This window comes from Clytia hemisphaerica, unplaced genomic scaffold, assembly GCF_902728285.1.
Source record: "Clytia hemisphaerica strain Z4C2 unplaced genomic scaffold, Clytia hemisphaerica genome assembly, whole genome shotgun sequence".
NCBI lineage: Eukaryota > Metazoa > Cnidaria > Hydrozoa > Leptothecata > Clytiidae > Clytia > Clytia hemisphaerica.
In genome coordinates, this window is record NW_027103474.1 from 1 (window position 1) to 19,248 (window position 19,248).

At 35.7% G+C, this 19,248-nt stretch overlaps 1 protein-coding gene across 1 annotated transcript in view; it reads left to right on the forward strand.

Moving 5' to 3' along the window:
- Positions 1-431: 431 nt before the first annotated feature.
- The window catches only part of LOC136798543 (phospholipid-transporting ATPase ABCA3-like), a gene marked incomplete at its 3' end in the record, with an annotated part of 30,637 nt that continues 11,820 nt past the window's right edge, over positions 432-19,248 (forward strand). Inside the window, 15 exon segments of the mRNA XM_067055164.1 lie at positions 432-462; positions 755-1,009; positions 1,365-1,543; positions 2,326-2,483; positions 4,856-4,962; positions 5,906-6,088; positions 6,488-6,666; positions 7,049-7,196; positions 7,558-7,752; positions 8,038-8,267; positions 9,315-9,450; positions 10,773-10,955; positions 11,321-11,463; positions 12,267-12,354; positions 12,596-12,914. Of these exon segments, the coding sequence (XP_066911265.1) occupies positions 432-462; positions 755-1,009; positions 1,365-1,543; positions 2,326-2,483; positions 4,856-4,962; positions 5,906-6,088; positions 6,488-6,666; positions 7,049-7,196; positions 7,558-7,752; positions 8,038-8,267; positions 9,315-9,450; positions 10,773-10,955; positions 11,321-11,463; positions 12,267-12,354; positions 12,596-12,914 (2,534 nt within the window).

Here is a 19,248-nt window from a genome sequence, read left to right on the forward strand (position 1 = left end):
ACTGACGAAGACCAACCAATCGCCTCTCAGGCGTTCTTGTGTGCTGTTACTTTTACTTCGAAACAAGGTTAGTTTGTCCACGGTTATTTAGTTTCCCTAGTTTGTCCGCGGTTATTTAGTTTCCCTGCTCAGACGTTATTGTTTAGGACAAGGCAAGTTTGCCCGAGGATTGGATAGTTCTGTTTTTGTTCTAATGTTTCACAGAAGAATTCAGCCTTGATACTCATTCTAAATTCTGTCGCCCATTTATCGCTCTTGGTAACTCTTAGCGAACATAGTATGTCAATATTGATCCAATTCAATTGGATCGAGTCGGCCGGGAGATCAGCCAACACGAGTCAGTTCAACCAATATCGAGAAAGCTTTCACCTAGTTTGTCTCATTTTTTATAAATACTAGAAGTAATTAAGTTCAACAAACAATACACTTAAATGGCGCGATCGGCTTATAATAAGGAGACTGGTAATGAATCTACAAGGAGAATAACGCCAAAATTCTTTTTATCCCCATAAATATATAAATACATAAATAAATTTATATCCCCATGTCGGCGCAACGGCCGTGGATATTTGGACGCCATTCCTTCCTTGTAAACTCGAACCCAGTCTCCTAATAGGCCATTTCACAGTCGAAATGGATCATGGGTAATCAGGACTGATTGCGCCCCGATAACGGTTTCCTGTTGGTTAGGCGCAAAAATCTTCAAAATTTTTATTTGTTTCTCATCTCATTTTTATCTCGATTTCTTTTCTAGGTGCTAAACAAGTCGAATATGATTTACGTTTCCCTACATCAGCACGCTCAACGTTCGGCGATAAACGTCTTCAAAAGTTCGGTAGTATCGTACCAAAGAAATGGTATACACAATTCATCTATCCCATCACGTTCCCAGGGATCAACCCAAGAAATGAATTTGAGGACGTTGGTGGTCCACCACCTTACTATCATGAAGGATTCTTATCCGTTCAGAATGCTGTTAATATGGCTATCATCAAGAGCAAGGCTAAAGGTTGGGATACTTCTGTTTGAATGTTCGACAGAAGTTTTTAGACTGCACCATCTTATTTTGTTTACCGCGAATAGACGTTGCCAGTATAGAGTAAATTGTTGTTTTTTTTTCATACAAATCAATAATCGTCGGATTTTCTTTGGACAACACTTAATTAAATATAAGGATCTATTAATGTTTTCAAGTTCCTGACTTCCCGAAAAATCTACTCGGTGAATATCGGAAACCAATTTATATTCTCCAAAAATAAAAAACTTAAAGTAGTGTCTCAAACAACTGCGACCTTCTTCTACAGATAACCAATTGGATCGTTAGATAATTCTAAGAAAAACTTGAATTTGAATTTCTTTTACAGATTTCAACGAGACTCTATACGACATTCAATTACAACGATTCCCGTACCCGGATGGCTGGCGTGACAATTTCATTATTGTGATTCAAAGCAGTTTACCGTTACTGTTGATGTTGTCTTTGGTTTATTCAGCTCTGGTCATCACCAAGAATGTCGTTCATGAAAAAGAAAGAAAACTGAAGGTATTTTCTATACCTCTTATTTGGTTACGCACCATAGTTAAGATAGTTCGGTACCCCCCTCCCCTTCATGAAAGGAAGTTTTCTGTTAGAGTAGTCTGAGTCAAAGAAGAAATAAGTTTATTTTTATTATTTCGCTTTCTCTCTCTAAAGATATTTCACATATATTTGTTAGCTATTTTTGTCGAACATCCTTGCGGGATAGGCATTTTTAAAGGTTGGAGGGGGTGGGAGTGTCAAGAAGGGGGGGGTCGTTTAAGGAGGGGGATCAGACCCCTTTCCGCACTATGAGTTAAGGTGACCGGGAGGATCCTTTTTCATCAGCAACCTACCCCAATTTATAGCCTGATTTGTTTCCCTTGTTCCTTCTCTTTCACTTCACTGCACTTCATTAAAGGTATTTTGCTCACTTTATAGTAGCTTTTCTACTTTAGTTGAAGATGACCAGAGATAAAGGGGTATCTTTTCCTAAATCTTGTTTTCTTTCATTACTATAAATAAAATTTGCTACTTGTAAAAATTATTGGTAACATCCAGTTAGAGATAATCTTAGATGTAGGACCTATTTTTTCATCTGGATCTTAAATCCAGGCTGACGTAATACTTTTGTAAGCACTAATCATGTTTATGAACTCTTTTTGGAATCAATTACCATAGCAATATTTTGAAAACGAGGTAAGCGTTGTTCGTGACGTAATTTATGAAAAGGTCTATGATGTTATCATTTTATTAGGCACATAAGCTAAAGTCATTGTGCTACTGGCCTTGTTCTATTTTATTTCCAGGAATCGATGAAAATGATGGGACTATCAAATTGGTTGCATTGGGCGGCTTGGTTCATCAAATGTTTCGTTTTTCTACTCATCCCAATGTTTATATGTTCCCTTATGCTGTGTCTGTCTTTCTCTTCTAATGGTCGAAAGATGTTGAACCATTCTGACGGGTAATATAAAAGTTTTCTATTGTAAAACTTCTTGATTTTTTTCGGGTAAAAGAGGCAAAAGTTGTTCCGGGAAAAGTTGAATCATTTTGACGGATAATTACACACTTTTTCATCTGTAAAAACTAATAAATTTTGAATAATGAAGCTCGATAATTGTTCCTATTTTTTCGAAAGTTTCAGATTTGAACGTTCTTAATATGCTGCTTTATTCTCTTTCCTAAAATCCTAAAAGGGGGCTTCAAATCAGTATATTCTTCGTGATTTCTGATTTCTGAGTTTCATATAAAAATTTGTCAGATAATTAAAGAGAAACGTAAGGCGCATAGAAAATGGATCATCTCACTTCAAAACGACGACACTGAAAGACGTAGAAAGGAGTACGTAAGATGGCGCAACGCCGCTAATAGAGCCTTGACTCGCTCCAAGAGAGAGTTCGAAAAAAAGATCAGCGAACAATCAAAAACAAATCCAAAAAGATTCTGGAAATATGTACGCAGCAATCTGAAAGCAAGAACGGGAATACATCCTCTCCTCGAAAACCCTAATAATGAAAATTCGATCAAATATGATGACAAAAGTAAAGCCAACATACTCCAGAGCCAATTCTGTAGTGTCTTTACACGTGAGCCACTCGAACAACTCCCTGAATTCCATTCCAGGACGGATAAAGAAGTAGAGATAAATATACTAACTGAAACTATAAAAAAGGAACTCAAGGCGTTAAATCCAAGCAAATCCATGGGGCCAGATGAACTTCACCCAAGGATGCTAAAGGAGCTCGCTGAATATATTGCAGAACCGCTTTTCCTAATAATGACAAAATCTCTCAACGAAAGTTGTCTCCCAAACGACTGGAAGCATGCTAATGTATCACCTGTTTACAAAAAAGGAAACAAAAATATAGCGGAAAACTACCGTCCGATTAGCCTGACATCCATTGTGTGTCGAATGATGGAAAAGATTCTTAAAACACATATTATGTCGCATCTAGAGCAAGAGAAACTACTTTCTAACAAGCAACATGGTTTTATCAATCGCCGATCAACAGTAACACAACTGCTAAACTATCTAGATGTGTGTACCGAAGACATTGCTAACGGTAAAGCTGTTGACGCAGTATACTTTGACTTTGCAAAGGCATTCGACTCAGTTCCCCACCAAAGGCTCTTAATCAAATTAGAAGCCTACGGAATAAGAAATAAGTTGCTTGAATGGATCAGATACTTCCTGAAGGATCGTTTTCAGATAGTTAAAGTAAATGGAGTTGAATCCGAAAAACAATTAGTTCTTAGTGGAGTACCCCAAGGTAGTGTCCTAGGGCCTACCCTTTTCGTTCTATACATCAACGATTTACCAGATTCAATTAAATCACAACTCTTTCTATTTGCTGACGACACTAAACTTGTCAATAAGGTAGAATCAATTGAAGATGCACTTATAATCCAGGAGGACATCGATCGACTACAGCAATGGTCAGATAAGTGGCTTTTAAAATTTCATCCCGACAAATGTCATGTACTAACGTTAGGTAAGCCAAATATAATTAAACATGTACATCAATACACACTCGGAGGAAATTTACTGAAACATGTACAATTCGAAAAGGATCTCGGAGTTATCTTTGACCAAAATCTCTCATTCGACCAACATATATCAAACCAAGTAAAAAAGGCAAACTCAATGGCTGGTCTAATTAGACGAGCCTTCACGTATCTCACTCCTGAATTATTCCGTAAACTAACATTTGTCAGGTCCCACCTAGAATATGCCCAAGTCATTTGGTCACCGAAACTGAAAAAACACAAAAAAATTATAGAAGGTGTTCAGCGGCGCGCTACAAAAACAGTCGAAACATGTGGACGACTATGTTATGAAAGCAGACTACAAAGAATTGGAATCCCAAGTCTAAAATATAGGCGTGCGGTAAGTGATATGGTTGAGATCTTTAAACATTTAAATCACTATGAAAAATCGTGTGTTCCTAAGAAATTTAACCAACGAATAAGACCAATGAGAACACATAATTCTGAGCTGGTAAGAATTTTCGGGTCCGTGGACCACAGAGCAACTCCCTTTACTATCGGGGCATTGAACAGTGGAATAGCCTACCTGAAAAAGTAGTTAAATCATCTACAATACAAGAGTTTAAAGAAAACCTCGGTCTAGCTTGGAAAGAGAAAATGTTTGAGTATGATTGAAACTGTCACTATTGTTGCATATCTGTTTGAAGTTAACCTTTGTAATAAACCAAACCAATGTATGAGCGATTTATAGAGGCCCATGTGCTTGCACGGTGGCCTGGAAATCTGTAAAACATTATTATATTATATATAGGTTTCAAATTTAATGATCTTTTTCTCATCAACTTTCAGGTATCTAATTTTCATTTTTTTGATGTTGTATGCGACTTCTGGTATCATGTTTTGTTTCTTCGTCTCCACTCTTTTTTATCGTGCCAACATCGCCGCTGCCGGAGCTGGTAAGGAAAGTTATTGAATGGTGACCATTTTGCTTACTTTTGTTTGCTTCATCCTTGACATTAGTCAAAACACAGATATCTTATATTCATGATATGCACCATTGCAATGTCTTCCACGGACCCAACAGCTGATTGGTTGAAAGTGACATATTAACTGATTTTACGTCATTTACAACCAATCAGCTATTGGGTCATAAGACATTGCAATGGTGCATATCATGAATAAAACACTAGATAGAGCTACTCTGTATTTCCCAAGCCCGGGTTCCCAAGCAACGGCAGGTGAAGCAAAACAATGCGCCATCTTTGCTGAAAGTAGGTCACAGTAGAAACCTTGGTTTTCACTTATAAAGTTTGACACTGTAATGACTTCAACATTTCAAGGATCACACAAGCTAAATTGTGACGTCATTTCGTTCAAGATGGCGCGTCATTTTGTTTCTGCTAGAGACGGAATAGCTTTATCTAGTGTTTTATATAAGATATCGGTTGGTCAAAACTTTAAAAACTTTCATTTTTCTCGTCAGTTTAGTTTTGATTTTCAAACTGTATGACCCCATTATACACAAATGTTTTCATAGACATAAATGTCTTTTTGAAAACTTATCAACAAACAAATTTTCTTTTTTGAATGGCTCCCTGCATATCTGGCTATTTTGCTGTCCTGGCCCTGGTCCAATATCCTTAAGAATCCCCAAGAAATTATTTTCTAGAAAAGACCAATTGACTCTTATTTATTTCACCAGCCATTTCCTTCCTTGATTTTCTGGGCTGAAAAAGACCCCCATTCAAAACACCTGTCAATATTTTCGGAAAATAATCCTAAATTCTAAAATTCAGGCTGAATATTGAAAAAATATATGACCTATGCCGAGTTTCGAATTCTTTTTGCTAACTTTCTCTCCTTATTTTGTTTATAAAATTTCATTTATCTTTTTTACAGGTGTGTTATGGTTTCTGACGTACATTCCATATTTTTTCTTATACAACTACTGGTTCACAATGTCTGTCAAGTCAAAAATCTTGGCGTGCCTTGATTTCCAAGTTGCCATGTCATTTGGCTCTTATCTGATTGGTCAATTTGAAGGTCAAGGTCAAGGTGTCCAATGGTCAAACATCAATCAAGGTTCTTGTAAAATCAAATTACTGCTCTGGTGTATTTTCCTATTTTGACCAAATTATCGGCCCTTTTTACACTGGCCCTTAGTGGTGTTATTTTTTCGTCGTTGGTGTAATAAGAGGCCGGCGCAAGGGATCGGAATTAAATTAAGACCGGTTAAAAATGGAAAAAAAATGACTTTGATGCGATAAGGAGCTGGCGCTAAATGAGAGCAGGTGTAAAAAGGGTCGATAAGGTATACTGTAGCTCGTGGGAGTAGCTCTTAATTCATTACATGTGAAGGATGTCTTTTAACATACAAGAAATTCCCGTCGAAAGGAATTTAACCTTTTTCCATCTTTTTAAAATAGTCCAGGATTATCTTAAATGACTACAAACAAATACGATATTTTGTTACGTTTTTAGGTGTGACCATAGACGACAAGTTCACGTTCGGCCACGTGCTAATGATGCAAGTAGTTGACATCATTTTCTATGGATTACTCACGTGGTACATTGAAGGGGTTTTCCCTGGTGAATATGGCATCCCAAAGAAATTTTATTTCCCTTTCTCAAAAAAGTATTGGTGTAATGTTCAAGATTTAGTAAGTTTTTTTTCAAAAAAAATGATAACCTTTCCTAGGAGTGGTGCTTTTTATTATATTTAACGTCTGGAAAAGTTCTTCTCCAGGTAAACTTATTTTTAAGAGAGAAGGGAGAGAAGCCTTGGAAAATCTTGTTTATTCAGTCAGATTAATTTTTTTATCGTGTTCTATGGAAACTTTTACTATAGGATGAAGAAAGAGCTTACAGACTGCAAAAAATCTTTGGAAAGTTTCTTTTACCCAGCCAGATTTATAAGACATTTGTGTGGAAACTTTTCTTGTTGGACGAGGAAAAAATAGCCTTAACAGACTGAGATGACTTGGGAAGTCTCGTTTATTCAGTCAGATTTATAAGACATTTGTATGGAAACTTTTCTTGTAGGACGAAGAAAGAATAGCTTTGACGGACTGTGATGACTTGGAAAACAACCGGAAAGCGGGTGAAGACGATTCTTTTGAGGAATATCCTGAAGATCGCAAGATTGGAATTCAAATTCAAAATTTGAGAAAAACTTTTAAAACTGAAGCAGGTTGGAATTGACATCTTTTGAAACCTTTTTTTTTAATTCTGACATTCGGTTCTTTTGAGCTGGGCTCGGTTGCTTAACCCGTCTCATGCTAATGTCCAGCATATTTGTCATTATGAAAATTTTAACAGAGGCCCATGACATGTATAATTTGCATTACAAAAACAACACCATTCACTTTAGAGGGCGCATGAAGGAACTCTTAAAAAGATTTTGACAAGAAAAGTTAAAAAACGGATGAGCCGCATGGTTGAACTTAGAACTTCAATCATGATTTCAAGTTTTCAGAAAAACGATTTTATGTCCGACATTCCGCCTGGCAACTAGCAATCGTGCAGAATATCTTATTCTTTAAAACTTCTAGGCATAAAACAGGCAGTTGACGATCTCTCACTGAACCTCTATGAAGGAGAAATCACAGCACTCCTTGGGCATAACGGTGCCGGAAAAACTACAACAATTTCGATGTTGACTGGTCTTTTCCCTCCAACCTCTGGAAATGCTGTTGTCAATGGTTACGATATAATTTATAACATGGATAAGATCCGTGGAAGTTTGGGTGAGTTGATTGAGAAAAATTGTTTGTCGTTTGTTTTATTTATTCTGATCAGAAGACAACGACTTCGAGTCCCATTTAAACCGATTTCCATAGCACTCAGAAGCAATACTTTAGGCAAAACTTTCACGAGAAGAAAGTTATGTATGAAATATAATTATTAATAAAGCTTCGATCAACAGTCGAATTTTGGGAAAAGGTGTAGTTTTGGGGATAGAAGTTGTAAAATATAGTGAGCCTCAAGCCAAAGAACTTATGAAATTTATTTTTGTTGCTTTTGGTTTTTAGGCATCTGTCCCCAGCACAACGTTTTGTTTGATACGCTTACAGTGGAAGAACATCTTATTTTCTTTGCAACACTCAAAGGAATGAAAAGTAAACAAAAGATCGAAGAAGAAGTTAACCGGATGATCGAATCCATCGGACTGTCCGATAAACGGAACGCTGAATCACGGAACTTGTCCGGTGGTATGAAACGTAAACTATCCGTTGGTAATGCTTTGATTGGTGACTCTAAGGTTCGTTTATTATGTTTCCTGATCGCTTTGAACCCGTTAAGAAGAATATCTTAGCAGGGTTGCACCTCTAAATAGCACAGCCTTCATATAAAATGCGTGCTCTTTAATCCAAGTCACCGGTTGTCGTTGTCAAAGCAGAAGGACTAATCTCAAAATGACTCTATAACATATTTATAACCTTTCTATAAGATGAACCTTTGACAATGAAATTGGCCCTTTCATCTTTTAGAGGAGAGATTTATTCTCATGACCCAAAGCCGAATCTCGTTGTCAAAGGTTTATCTTATAGAAAAATTCTCACTTTCTTAGGATTTTGAAATTTTCCCTTTTGCATTGACAACGATGATATTTGACACGTCCTAGCTCCAGAGATTCGTGCAATTAAAGTTGACTCTTAGGTACTGTAACATTGGTATGGGCTTTCAATGAGGAATCATGGCTGAACCCCCCCCCCCCCTGAGGAAAATATGTTTCATGTAACACAAAAGGTTTTCGAAAACATTTGACGTGTCATTTGCGTAGGGCCACCTAAAATATTTGCCAACCAGGGGTTACCTAAATCTTAGGGGTCACCTGAATTCTTAGGTTCTTAGGGGGCACCTAAAAGCTGCTGCCAAGCCATGAATACAATTTCTTTGTCTGTATTATAAGGTTGTTATTCTGGATGAATCAATAAGTGGTGTTATTAGGAAATAATTCAGATGTGAATAGTTGATGGGAAAGCAAGTTAACCACAGATATCTTATATAAAACACTAGATAGAGCTACAACTCTGTACTTTCCAAGCAACGGCAGGTGAAGCAAAATAATGCACTATCTTTGCTGAAAGTAGGTCACATTAGGAACCTTGGTTTTCACTGTTGAAACTTGACATTGCAATGACTTCAAAATTTCTAGCTAAATTGTGAGGTCACTTCATTCAAGATGGTGAATTATTTTGCTTCAAATAGGGCAGGAAAAGCTCCCTCTAGTGTTTTATATAGAAAATCTGTGAGTTTAATAAAGATGAAGTGTTCACCATTAAGAATTTGTCTCGCTAACTTTTAGGTTGTTATTCTCGATGAACCAACAAGTGGTATGGATGTTGGAGCGAGACGGTTCACGTGGGATTTATTACAAAGAGAAAGAAGAGGAAGAACTATTTTGCTGACCACGCATTTTATGGATGAAGCTGATGTATTGGGTGAGTTTTGAAAGACTTTCCATTAAGTATATGATCCCTAATATAGGTTTTGATTCAAATTTAGATTCTGACCTGTAAGATTAGGCGAAATGAGATGTTTTTTAAGTTTTTCGGAAGGTCGGTATTGGGCTTTTCCAGAAAAAAAAACCGTATACCCCCTGTTGAGGAGGTCCATCATTTTGTGGCTGGAAATGCTGCAACCCCCTGGAATTCCAGGCAATTTCAGGCATAAACCCCTCTGGAATTCTGAATTTTAGTAGGATTTAAAAGGCTACCCCCATGGAATTCCAGTTATTTTTGACAGATTTTTGTATCTCCCTATGGAATTCCGCTACATATCAAACCTTACCCCCTTGGAACGGAAATGGACCTCCTCAACAGGGGGTATACGGTTTTTTTCTGGAAAAGCCCATTTCTTCTTCAAGATAAACATGTTTTTAGTCGTCTGAAACATATTAATGAAATCTTCCTATGGATTTGATAGCGTTTAAACCGAAATGTAGGGGTCATATTCTGTATATGGGGTAACTCCTTCTAGAGGCCAATTTTTGCAGGGCCATAGAAAATTAATTAGATCACTTTAGATCATTTTCTTCCCAGTATTGGCTTTGCTATCAATCTTTAAATTACATAGTTGTACGATCAAGTCTTAAGTTTAAATTAAAAAAAATTGAATTAAATTTACAAGATGTTTAGCTATAAAAATTGTGGTGCTTAGTGAAATATTGCTTTAGTGCAATTAATCATAATAAAAGTGTATTTTTTTTATGCAGTGCCCTAGCGATCGGGGGAAGGGGAACCTATTATATAACATATATTTTTTGATTGAATTCGTTGATTTTTGGTGTATTTTCCAGCAATACAGAGGTCTAAGTTTATCAAATTTTACCCCTCTGGCCAAACCAGGGTTTGCCCTCATTGTGTCACTAAACTTTAGCCCCCCCCCCAATATCAAAATCCTTCCTATTTTCTTTTAAGTACTAGTGATTGTATAGTTATCATTGCATCAAGGGAATGTTCAACGTTACTATAACGGACGGGTGGAGCACTCGATCTGAAAACTACCCTATGTGCGGACAAAAATCAGGGTCTCCGAAATGAGACCTTATAGTGCAGAGAAAATTTAACTTGATTTGAGTAAATTTTCTAACTTTCTGCACCCTTAGAGTACACTTTCTCTCATTTCAACCCTTACAGTGGACTTTGGGAATCCAGAAAAACATACCCTTAAGGGCTGCACTATGGTACCCTCCCCCCATTATAGGTGGAACGTCAATTTTCTTCCTCATTGTAAATTTGCCCTCCTTACCTCCTTTTCACAGGTGACCGTATAGCAATCATGGCGTCAGGGAAAGTGCAGTGTTATGGATCGTCATTGTTTTTGAAGAAGAGATATGGTGTTGGCTATCATATGGTTATGGTTAAAACCCCGACGTGTGACCCATCGCAAGTGCAAAATTTGATTGAGAATTACGTGCCGACTGCTCAGCTAGAAAGTAACATAGGTAAGAAATAAATCTTCTTTGTAGCTCTATTATTTAAGTGACCATCTGCGTGGTCTTTTGTGTAAGTAAAGGTGTATAGGGTCTTGCACAGTGTACAGAACCCCTCATTTATAAGAGTGGGTTTTGATTGGTTGAAAAAGGTTCGAAAAAGATAGTGAAGTTCTTTTGGCTTATGAAAATAATTTTCTAAAATTTTTACTAAAATTGAGAAAAAATCTAATTAATATGTTTTGACCTAAAAAAAGCTTGAATAACTATAGCTTCTTCGATAGCTTCTGCAAATCTTGTAGCATATCATGGAGGGTAATAGGTCACGAATCTTCTTGTACAACAGATTTATCTTTATATTTGATTTATTCTTCTAGGACTGGAGTTATCATTCATTTTACCAAGTGAATATTCGAATAAATTTGAAGAATTGTTTACTGAAATTGAATCGAATCGTGAAGGGCTTGGAATCGCAAGTTATGGTGCTTCTGTTACTACGTTGGAAGAAGTTTTTATTAAGGTAAATGTGAACAGAGCTTTATGCAGTCGTTTTCTATCATTTAGCATTAAAAAGAGGTCTTTTACCTCATCTAAGTCAAACGAAATCATAGCTTTCCATCGTTGTTGCTGACTGATTTAGAGTTGGTATAGATTCCAACTGAATTTTTGTGTTCTCTTTTTATATCAGGTTTTAAATTTAAGCTGTCTCAGCCAGATTGAAAAATTCCATGAAATTTCTGTCTTAAATTACATTTGTTTTATATTTTATAAAAAAAAAACTTAAACCGAACGAGCTCATTTTCTGACTTCGACATTCAAAATACATAAATAGAGAGATATCTCGACTTCTTTCGAGTCATTGTCAATACTTTTCTATTTTGAATATCGAAATAATGAAGATGAGCTTGTTCGGTTTAAGTTTTGTTTTATTCTGTCTCAAAATTTAGCAAAGTTTAAAGAAAAGTATACTAGTACTTTGGTCGTGTCAAATCCATTTTTTCATCCTGAATGAAAATTTTACTATGAATATTCGAATGATAGAAGTTCGAATAAGCGAGAGAGTTTTCGTTAAACCTTAACCTCGAAATGAATGAATGTTACTAACTAATGTAGCTAGATCATTTGGATTGACAATCGAAACAAGTTGCCTTGGGAATAACGGAAATTTGAAATATTGACGGGTGCTGGTGGATAGCCCATGTCACCTATATACAAAGTATACATTATGTTCGGTTTTATTGGAATTCGAATGCGTAAAGTTCCAGACTTGAAAATACCGGGCTTTTTATGAAAAGGCTTGAGAATTCGGACTTTTTTATTTAGGTTGGTGAGGAACAGGATACACAAGAGTCGCGTTCACACACGGCATTATTCAGACAGCTGTCTGGCAAAGATCAAGACAGTACTAATGGTATGTACTTTAAACTAGATCGGAGTCTTCTATAACATAGTCTTCTTATAATAATATAAACCGTAATATCGGTGAATACTACGTGGTAATGTTGTTAGTTTATATAATAATATCTTTCATCTTTCAATATCTGACTTACTATCTCGTAACTTTAGTCGTCTAACAGATGTAATATTATGGTGGAAACCTGCAGCTCTCTAAATTAAAGACTCAAGTATTTTGAATATCAATTTTTTTTCAGGAACTGCTTTACCAACTTTTGACGCAGCCTCTATCCCGTTTTATCAACCAACGTATGAGAAGAACACAGGCTGGACACTCTTCTTTCAACGTTGGAAAGCTATGTTCTATAAGAAAATTCTTCACTCCAAACGTCATAAATGGTCTTTGATAGCTCAATTGGTTGTCCCGACTATCAATGTTTTGTTAGGTTTGATTGTCGTTCGAACCTTCCCCAATGCAACAGCATCACCGCCTCTCGCAATGGATCTTGGGATGTTTACTAAAGATCAATATATCCCATACTGCTCTTCGACAACGTCAAGAATATGTACTAATAGGTATATGTTAACAATATCCCCATGCTGAATTCTTAGGAAGACGCCAAACTTTTATTTTCTTATTGTCTTTTCGATGATCACCATAGGATAGGTAGACACTGACACTGGACCCTCTAGTATTCGTTTGCCTTTTTAAAAAACTTAAATATAAACATAGAGATACCCTTTTTTATGTAATAGAAAAGAGGTGCGCCTCTTATCCTGGCAAAAGTAGAATAATCAAAATAAAATTTGTGCTGTGAAATGGGAGAACAATGTTCTTTCTTTTGTTTTAAAAATGTTGTGTAAGCAAATGGTAGGAGATACGATAAATGATGTATTTTAAAGAGAATGCCCTTTAACTTTGTGCTGTGAAATGGGAGAACGATGTTCTTTCTTTTGTTTTAAAAATGCTGTGTAAGCAAATGGTAGGAGATACGTTAAATGATGTCTTTTAAGTTAAGCTTAGCACAACTAAAGTCTGTCCAGATATAATTGGCAGTGGAAACAAGAATGCCTGTAACTTTTGATAGTCAAATATAATTATGGAAATTTTTTTTGCTTGTTTTAGAGAATTAAAAGTGCTATATTTGAATGTATTTTTGGTTGAAAAATTTGCGATTTTTAGCGGTTAAATTTGCGATTGTAAAAATTGAGCTTTTTTTCTACTTATGCTATAACGTTAATTTTTACACCAGTGGTAGTTCAACCTTAGGTTAAGAAGTTTATTAAATTTCAAGGCGAACAGAAAAGTCCTTCGGAAGATATGGGACCCGAAAAACCCCTTGGTAGCACTTTTCTGTGAAATATCAAATCTCCTTATTTTCTTATCTGCGAACCGAAAATAAATTCATTTATTTACTAATTCTCCGAAATTATAGGCCTGAGACACAAAACAAAAAAGAACAACTAGAAATCTCGATTTCGAGACAGATTGATATCTTTCATGTAGTAGGAGCCGTACCAAAGCCTAGAGTCGAAAAACATAAACTATACATCCTAATGAAAATAAAAATCCTAATATTAATTACCCTAGTTTTAGTCCTAATCCTATTACTAACCCTAATCCTAATCCTATTCCTAATCCTAACCCTAACCCTAACCCTAACCCTAACCATAAAATACTTTTCGTAACCTATTTTCTCCGTTTTGATCCCCTCGGATGAAAACTGCACTAGCCCCGTTCGCCAATTTGGTGCTCCAACTGTCTCTGAAAATGGAACTGCTAGAGAGAAACCGTGGGGGATCGAAAAGAAGAGCTGAAAACTTTGTAAACTTAAAACGCGAATAAACATATCACACTCCGGAAAAACAATCTATACTTAAAAAACCCCTTGTTGAAACTTGACATCGAACATAGATATTGTACATACCGAAAAACACAACACCCGCATGTAAAACTGCTGTTTTGAAGCTGTCGTATCAAATCTTTCTTTTTGAAAGGGTACTTAAAGTTCAAATAGAAAATTTTTTGAATCTGTCAAATTCTATGTTAATACATAAAACATAAAATTATACAAAACACTAGTCAATATCTAATACATACAAAAAAGCTAAAAAACGTTCAACGCTAAAAACTTTTGTGACGTGTTGCTAGTAAAGTTGCAAGCGACTCTAGAAGCTTTGAACGACGTGTGAAGAGGAATGCAAAAATCTACCATCTTAAGCCCACGCTTCAAAATTGATAAAATGCGGAACCCTAAAAACGCCTACCTAAATAACGCCCAAAATGCCGAACACGAAAAACTCTAAAAACGCCTTCCGCCTCTCGCATAATGTTCTCCGAAAATGTAAATAAATACACAACTTGTTACTAAAAACGGGGGTAGTGATATGATTGATAAAACAGTTTTTCGATCATCAATTGTAAAAGGGGTTACGCACGATACGAAAATCTCGTGTTCGCAAGCGAAAGGTTTTTTACACTACATACCGTAGGATTGCTAAACTTCCTTATTCCCAGCGAAACGTTCCGATTGCTAGTGTACAACGGAAAAGGACCAAAACGCCACAAAAGTAGATTTAACACCGATTTTAGCCGGAGACGCCTAGAAGCAAAAAGATCCCGGATACGGGGCAGGCATGTTTTCCCGGGAATGAGAAAGTTAGCCATTTTATGATACAATTTTCAAAAGTTGTACCCAGCCGTTTGGGTGAAATAATTCGAGGCATGATTTGGGCTATTTTCGCGATATTTGCATGGTGAACAAACCTTTTTTGGTAATTTTCATGATCGTCACGAGAGCAAGGAAAATTTCTATCAATGCATTTTAAACATGTACAAACTCTGGTGAACCAAAAGAAATTTGATTCTATTTTCAAAACAAACTGCTTTTTTGAAGTTTTTTTTAACTCAAATATCTTAAAATTTCAACCTAAAATACTTTTTCTCTTTTCTCGTTTTCTTAAATCAGGGGGTAATGTATATCTACAAAAATTGATCTTGTTCATCAAAAATTGAGAATATTTTACAATAAGAAAACCAAAGGAAAATTTATATTTTCAGGAAAAAAAAAAAAATTATAGCATCCAAAAGTTATATTTTTTGAAATGCATGTCAAGAAGTAAAAAACTTTCAAAACAGGGAAACAATTTCATAATTTCAAACATACACTTTTTTTAATATAAGAACAATTTTATAAGAACAACGAGGCTCAAAATCGCCAAAAAATAAGAACAATTTTTAAGAACAATGCTGAGCCTGAAACTACTCAATTTCAATCAATTTAGGGGTCAAAGTAATAAAAATTGGGTATAATTCCTAAAATACCTGACTTACATCCTATTAATAAGAACATGATAGAAGCTCAAAGTGCAAAAAAAAAAAGAACAGTCGAGGCTCAGAAAAATTTTACTGGTTCTTATATAAAAAAAGTGTAATGCAAAAGAAGAAAAAAAAATCTCATATATACAGTACTGGGAAACATCTTCATAATCTGAAAGAACATCGAAAGGAAAAAATTCCCCTAGCAGAAGGCATTTTGTAATTTTCGAAAGCATGCTGCAAAAGCAAAAAATGTCACATACAGTAATTGGCAATCATAAATTCCAAAATTTCCAAAAAGAAAAAAAGTCTTCATGCCAGGATATTGCTTGAAAAAATTTTCAATTGAGGCGAAAATAAAAAAATGTAGCGTTTCTGGAAACCAACCGGGTGAAAAATAATAATTTTCTGATCTGGCCGCAGACTATGGGTTCATCTATATAGTTCATTATAAAAAAAATCAAGTTGGAGCATTTAAGCTATAAAAGTAGTTTGGTTAGATATTCCCACTTTATGAAAAACTTTTATTACATTTGTTTTATATTTTATAAAAAAAAAACTTAAACCGAACGAGCTCATTTTCTGACTTCGACATTCAAAATACATAAATAGAGAGATATCTCGACTTCTTTCGAGTCATTGTCAATACTTTTCTATTTTGAATATCGAAATAATGAAGATGAGCTTGTTCGGTTTAAGTTTTGTTTTATTCTGTCTCAAAATTTAGCAAAGTTTAAAGAAAAGTATACTAGTACTTTGGTCGTGTCAAATCCATTTTTTCATCCTGAATGAAAATTTTACTATGAATATTCGAATGATAGAAGTTCGAATAAGCGAGAGAGTTTTCGTTAAACCTTAACCTCGAAATGAATGAATGTTACTAACTAATGTAGCTAGATCATTTGGATTGACAATCGAAACAAGTTGCCTTGGGAATAACGGAAATTTGAAATATTGACGGGTGCTGGTGGATAGCCCATGTCACCTATATACAAAGTATACATTATGTTCGGTTTTATTGGAATTCGAATGCGTAACGTTCCAGACTTGAAAATACCGGGCTTTTTATGAAAAGGCTTGAGAATTCGGACTTTTTTATTTAGGTTGGTGAGGAACAGGATACACAAGAGTCGCGTTCACACACGGCATTATTCAGACAGCTGTCTGGCAAAGATCAAGACAGTACTAATGGTATGTACTTTAAACTAGATCGGAGTCTTCTATAACATAGTCTTCTTATAATAATATAAACCGTAATATCGGTGAATACTACGTGGTAATGTTGTTAGTTTATATAATAATATCTTTCATCTTTCAATATCTGACTTACTATCTCGTAACTTTAGTCGTCTAACAGATGTAATATTATGGTGGAAACCTGCAGCTCTCTAAATTAAAGACTCAAGTATTTTGAATATCAATTTTTTTTCAGGAACTGCTTTACCAACTTTTGACGCAGCCTCTATCCCGTTTTATAAACCAACGTATGAGAAGAACACAGGCTGGACACTCTTCTTTCAAACGTTGGAAAGCAGTTCTATAAAGAAAATTCTTCACTCCAAACGTCATAAATGGTCTTTGAGAGCTCAATTGGTTGTCCACTATCAATGTTTTGTTAGTTTGATTGTCGTTCGAACCTTCCCCAATGCAACAGCATCACCCGCCTCTCGCAATGGACTTGGGGATTTTACTAAAGATCAATATATCCCATACTGCTCTCGACAACGTCAAAGAATATGTACTATAGGTATATTTAACAATATCCCATGCTGAATTCTTAGGAAGACGCCAACTTTATTTTCTATTGTCTTTTCGATGATCACCATAGGATAGGTAGACACTGACACTGGACCTCTAGTATCGTTTGCCTTTTAAAAACTTAATAGAAATAGAGAGACCCTTTTATGTAATAGAAAAGAGTGCGCCCTTATAAAAGGAAAGATCAAAATAAAATTTGGCTGTGAAATGGGAGAACAATTTCTTTCTTTTGTTTGTAAAATTTGTTAAGCAAATGTAGGGGAGATACGTTAAATGATGTCTTTTACGTTAGCTTAGCACAATAAGTTGTCAGATAATTGGCAGTGGAAACAAGAATCCGTATTTTGATAGTCAAATATAATTATGGAAATTTTTGTTGCTTGTTTTAAGAATTAAAAGTGTATTTGAATGTATTTTTGGTGAAAAATTTGCGATTTAGCGGTTAAATTTGCGATTGTAAAAAAAGCTTTTTTTCTACTTATGCTATAACGTTAATTTTTTCACCAGTGGTTTCAACCTGTTACGAGTTTATTAAATTTCAAGGCAACAAAAGTCCTTCGAGATATGGACCGAAAAACCTTGGTAGCACTTTTTGAAATATCTCCTTTTTTTCTTATCGGCGAACCGAAAAAATTATTTATTTACTAATTCGCGAAATATAGGCCTAGACACAAAACAAAAAAGACCAACTAGAAATCTCGATTCGAGACAGATTGATTCTTTCATGTAGTAGAGCCGTCCAAAGGCCTAGCGAAAACTAAACTAACATCCTATGAAATAAAAATCCTAATATTACCCAGTTTTAGGCCCTAACCCTAACCTAATCCTAACTAATCCTAACCCTAACCTAACTAACCTAACCAGGACTTTCCGTAACCTATTTCTTTTCTGTTTTGATCCCCTCGGATGAAAACTGCATAGCCCCGTTGCCAATTTGGTGCTCCCTGTTCTGAAATGGAACTGCTAGAAGAGAAACGTGGGGATCGAAAGAAGAGCTGAAACTTTGTAAAACTTTAAACGCGAATAACATCACACTCCGGAAAAACATCTATACTTAAAAACCCTGTGAACTTGACATCGAACATAGATATTGTACATACCGAAAACACAAACACCCCATGTAAAACTGCTGTTGAAGCGTCGTATCCTCTTTCTTTTTGAAAGGGTATAAAGTCAAATAGAAAATTTTTTTTGAATCTGTAAATTTATGTTAATACATAAAACATAAATTATACAAAATAGTCATATCTAATACATACAAAAAAAAAAAACGTTCAACGCTAAAAAACTTTTGACGTGTTGCTAGTAAGTGCAAGCGACTCTAGAAAGCTTGACACGTGTGAAGAGGAATGCAAAATCTACCCTTAAGCCCACGCTTCAAATTGATAAAATGCGGAACCCTAAAACGCCTACTAATAAACGCCCAAAATGCCGAACGAAAAACTCTAAAAACGCCTTCCGCCTCTCGATAATGTTCGCCAAAAAGTAAAATACACAACTTGTTACTAAAAACCGGGGGTAGTGATATGATTGAAAAATTTTTCGATCATTCATTGTAAGGGTGTTCGCACGATACGAAAATCTCGTGTTCGCAAGCGAAAGTTTTACACTACATACCGTAGGATTGCTAACTTCCTTATTCCCAGCGAAACGTTCCGATGCTAGTGTACAACGGAAAAGGCAAACGCCACAAAAGTAGATTTAGCACCGTTTTAGCCGGAGACGCCTAGAAGCAAAAGATCCCGGATACGCGGAAGGCATGTTTTCCGGGATAGGAAAGTTAGCCATTTTATGATCAATTTTCAAAATTTGTACCCAGCGTTGGGTGAAAAT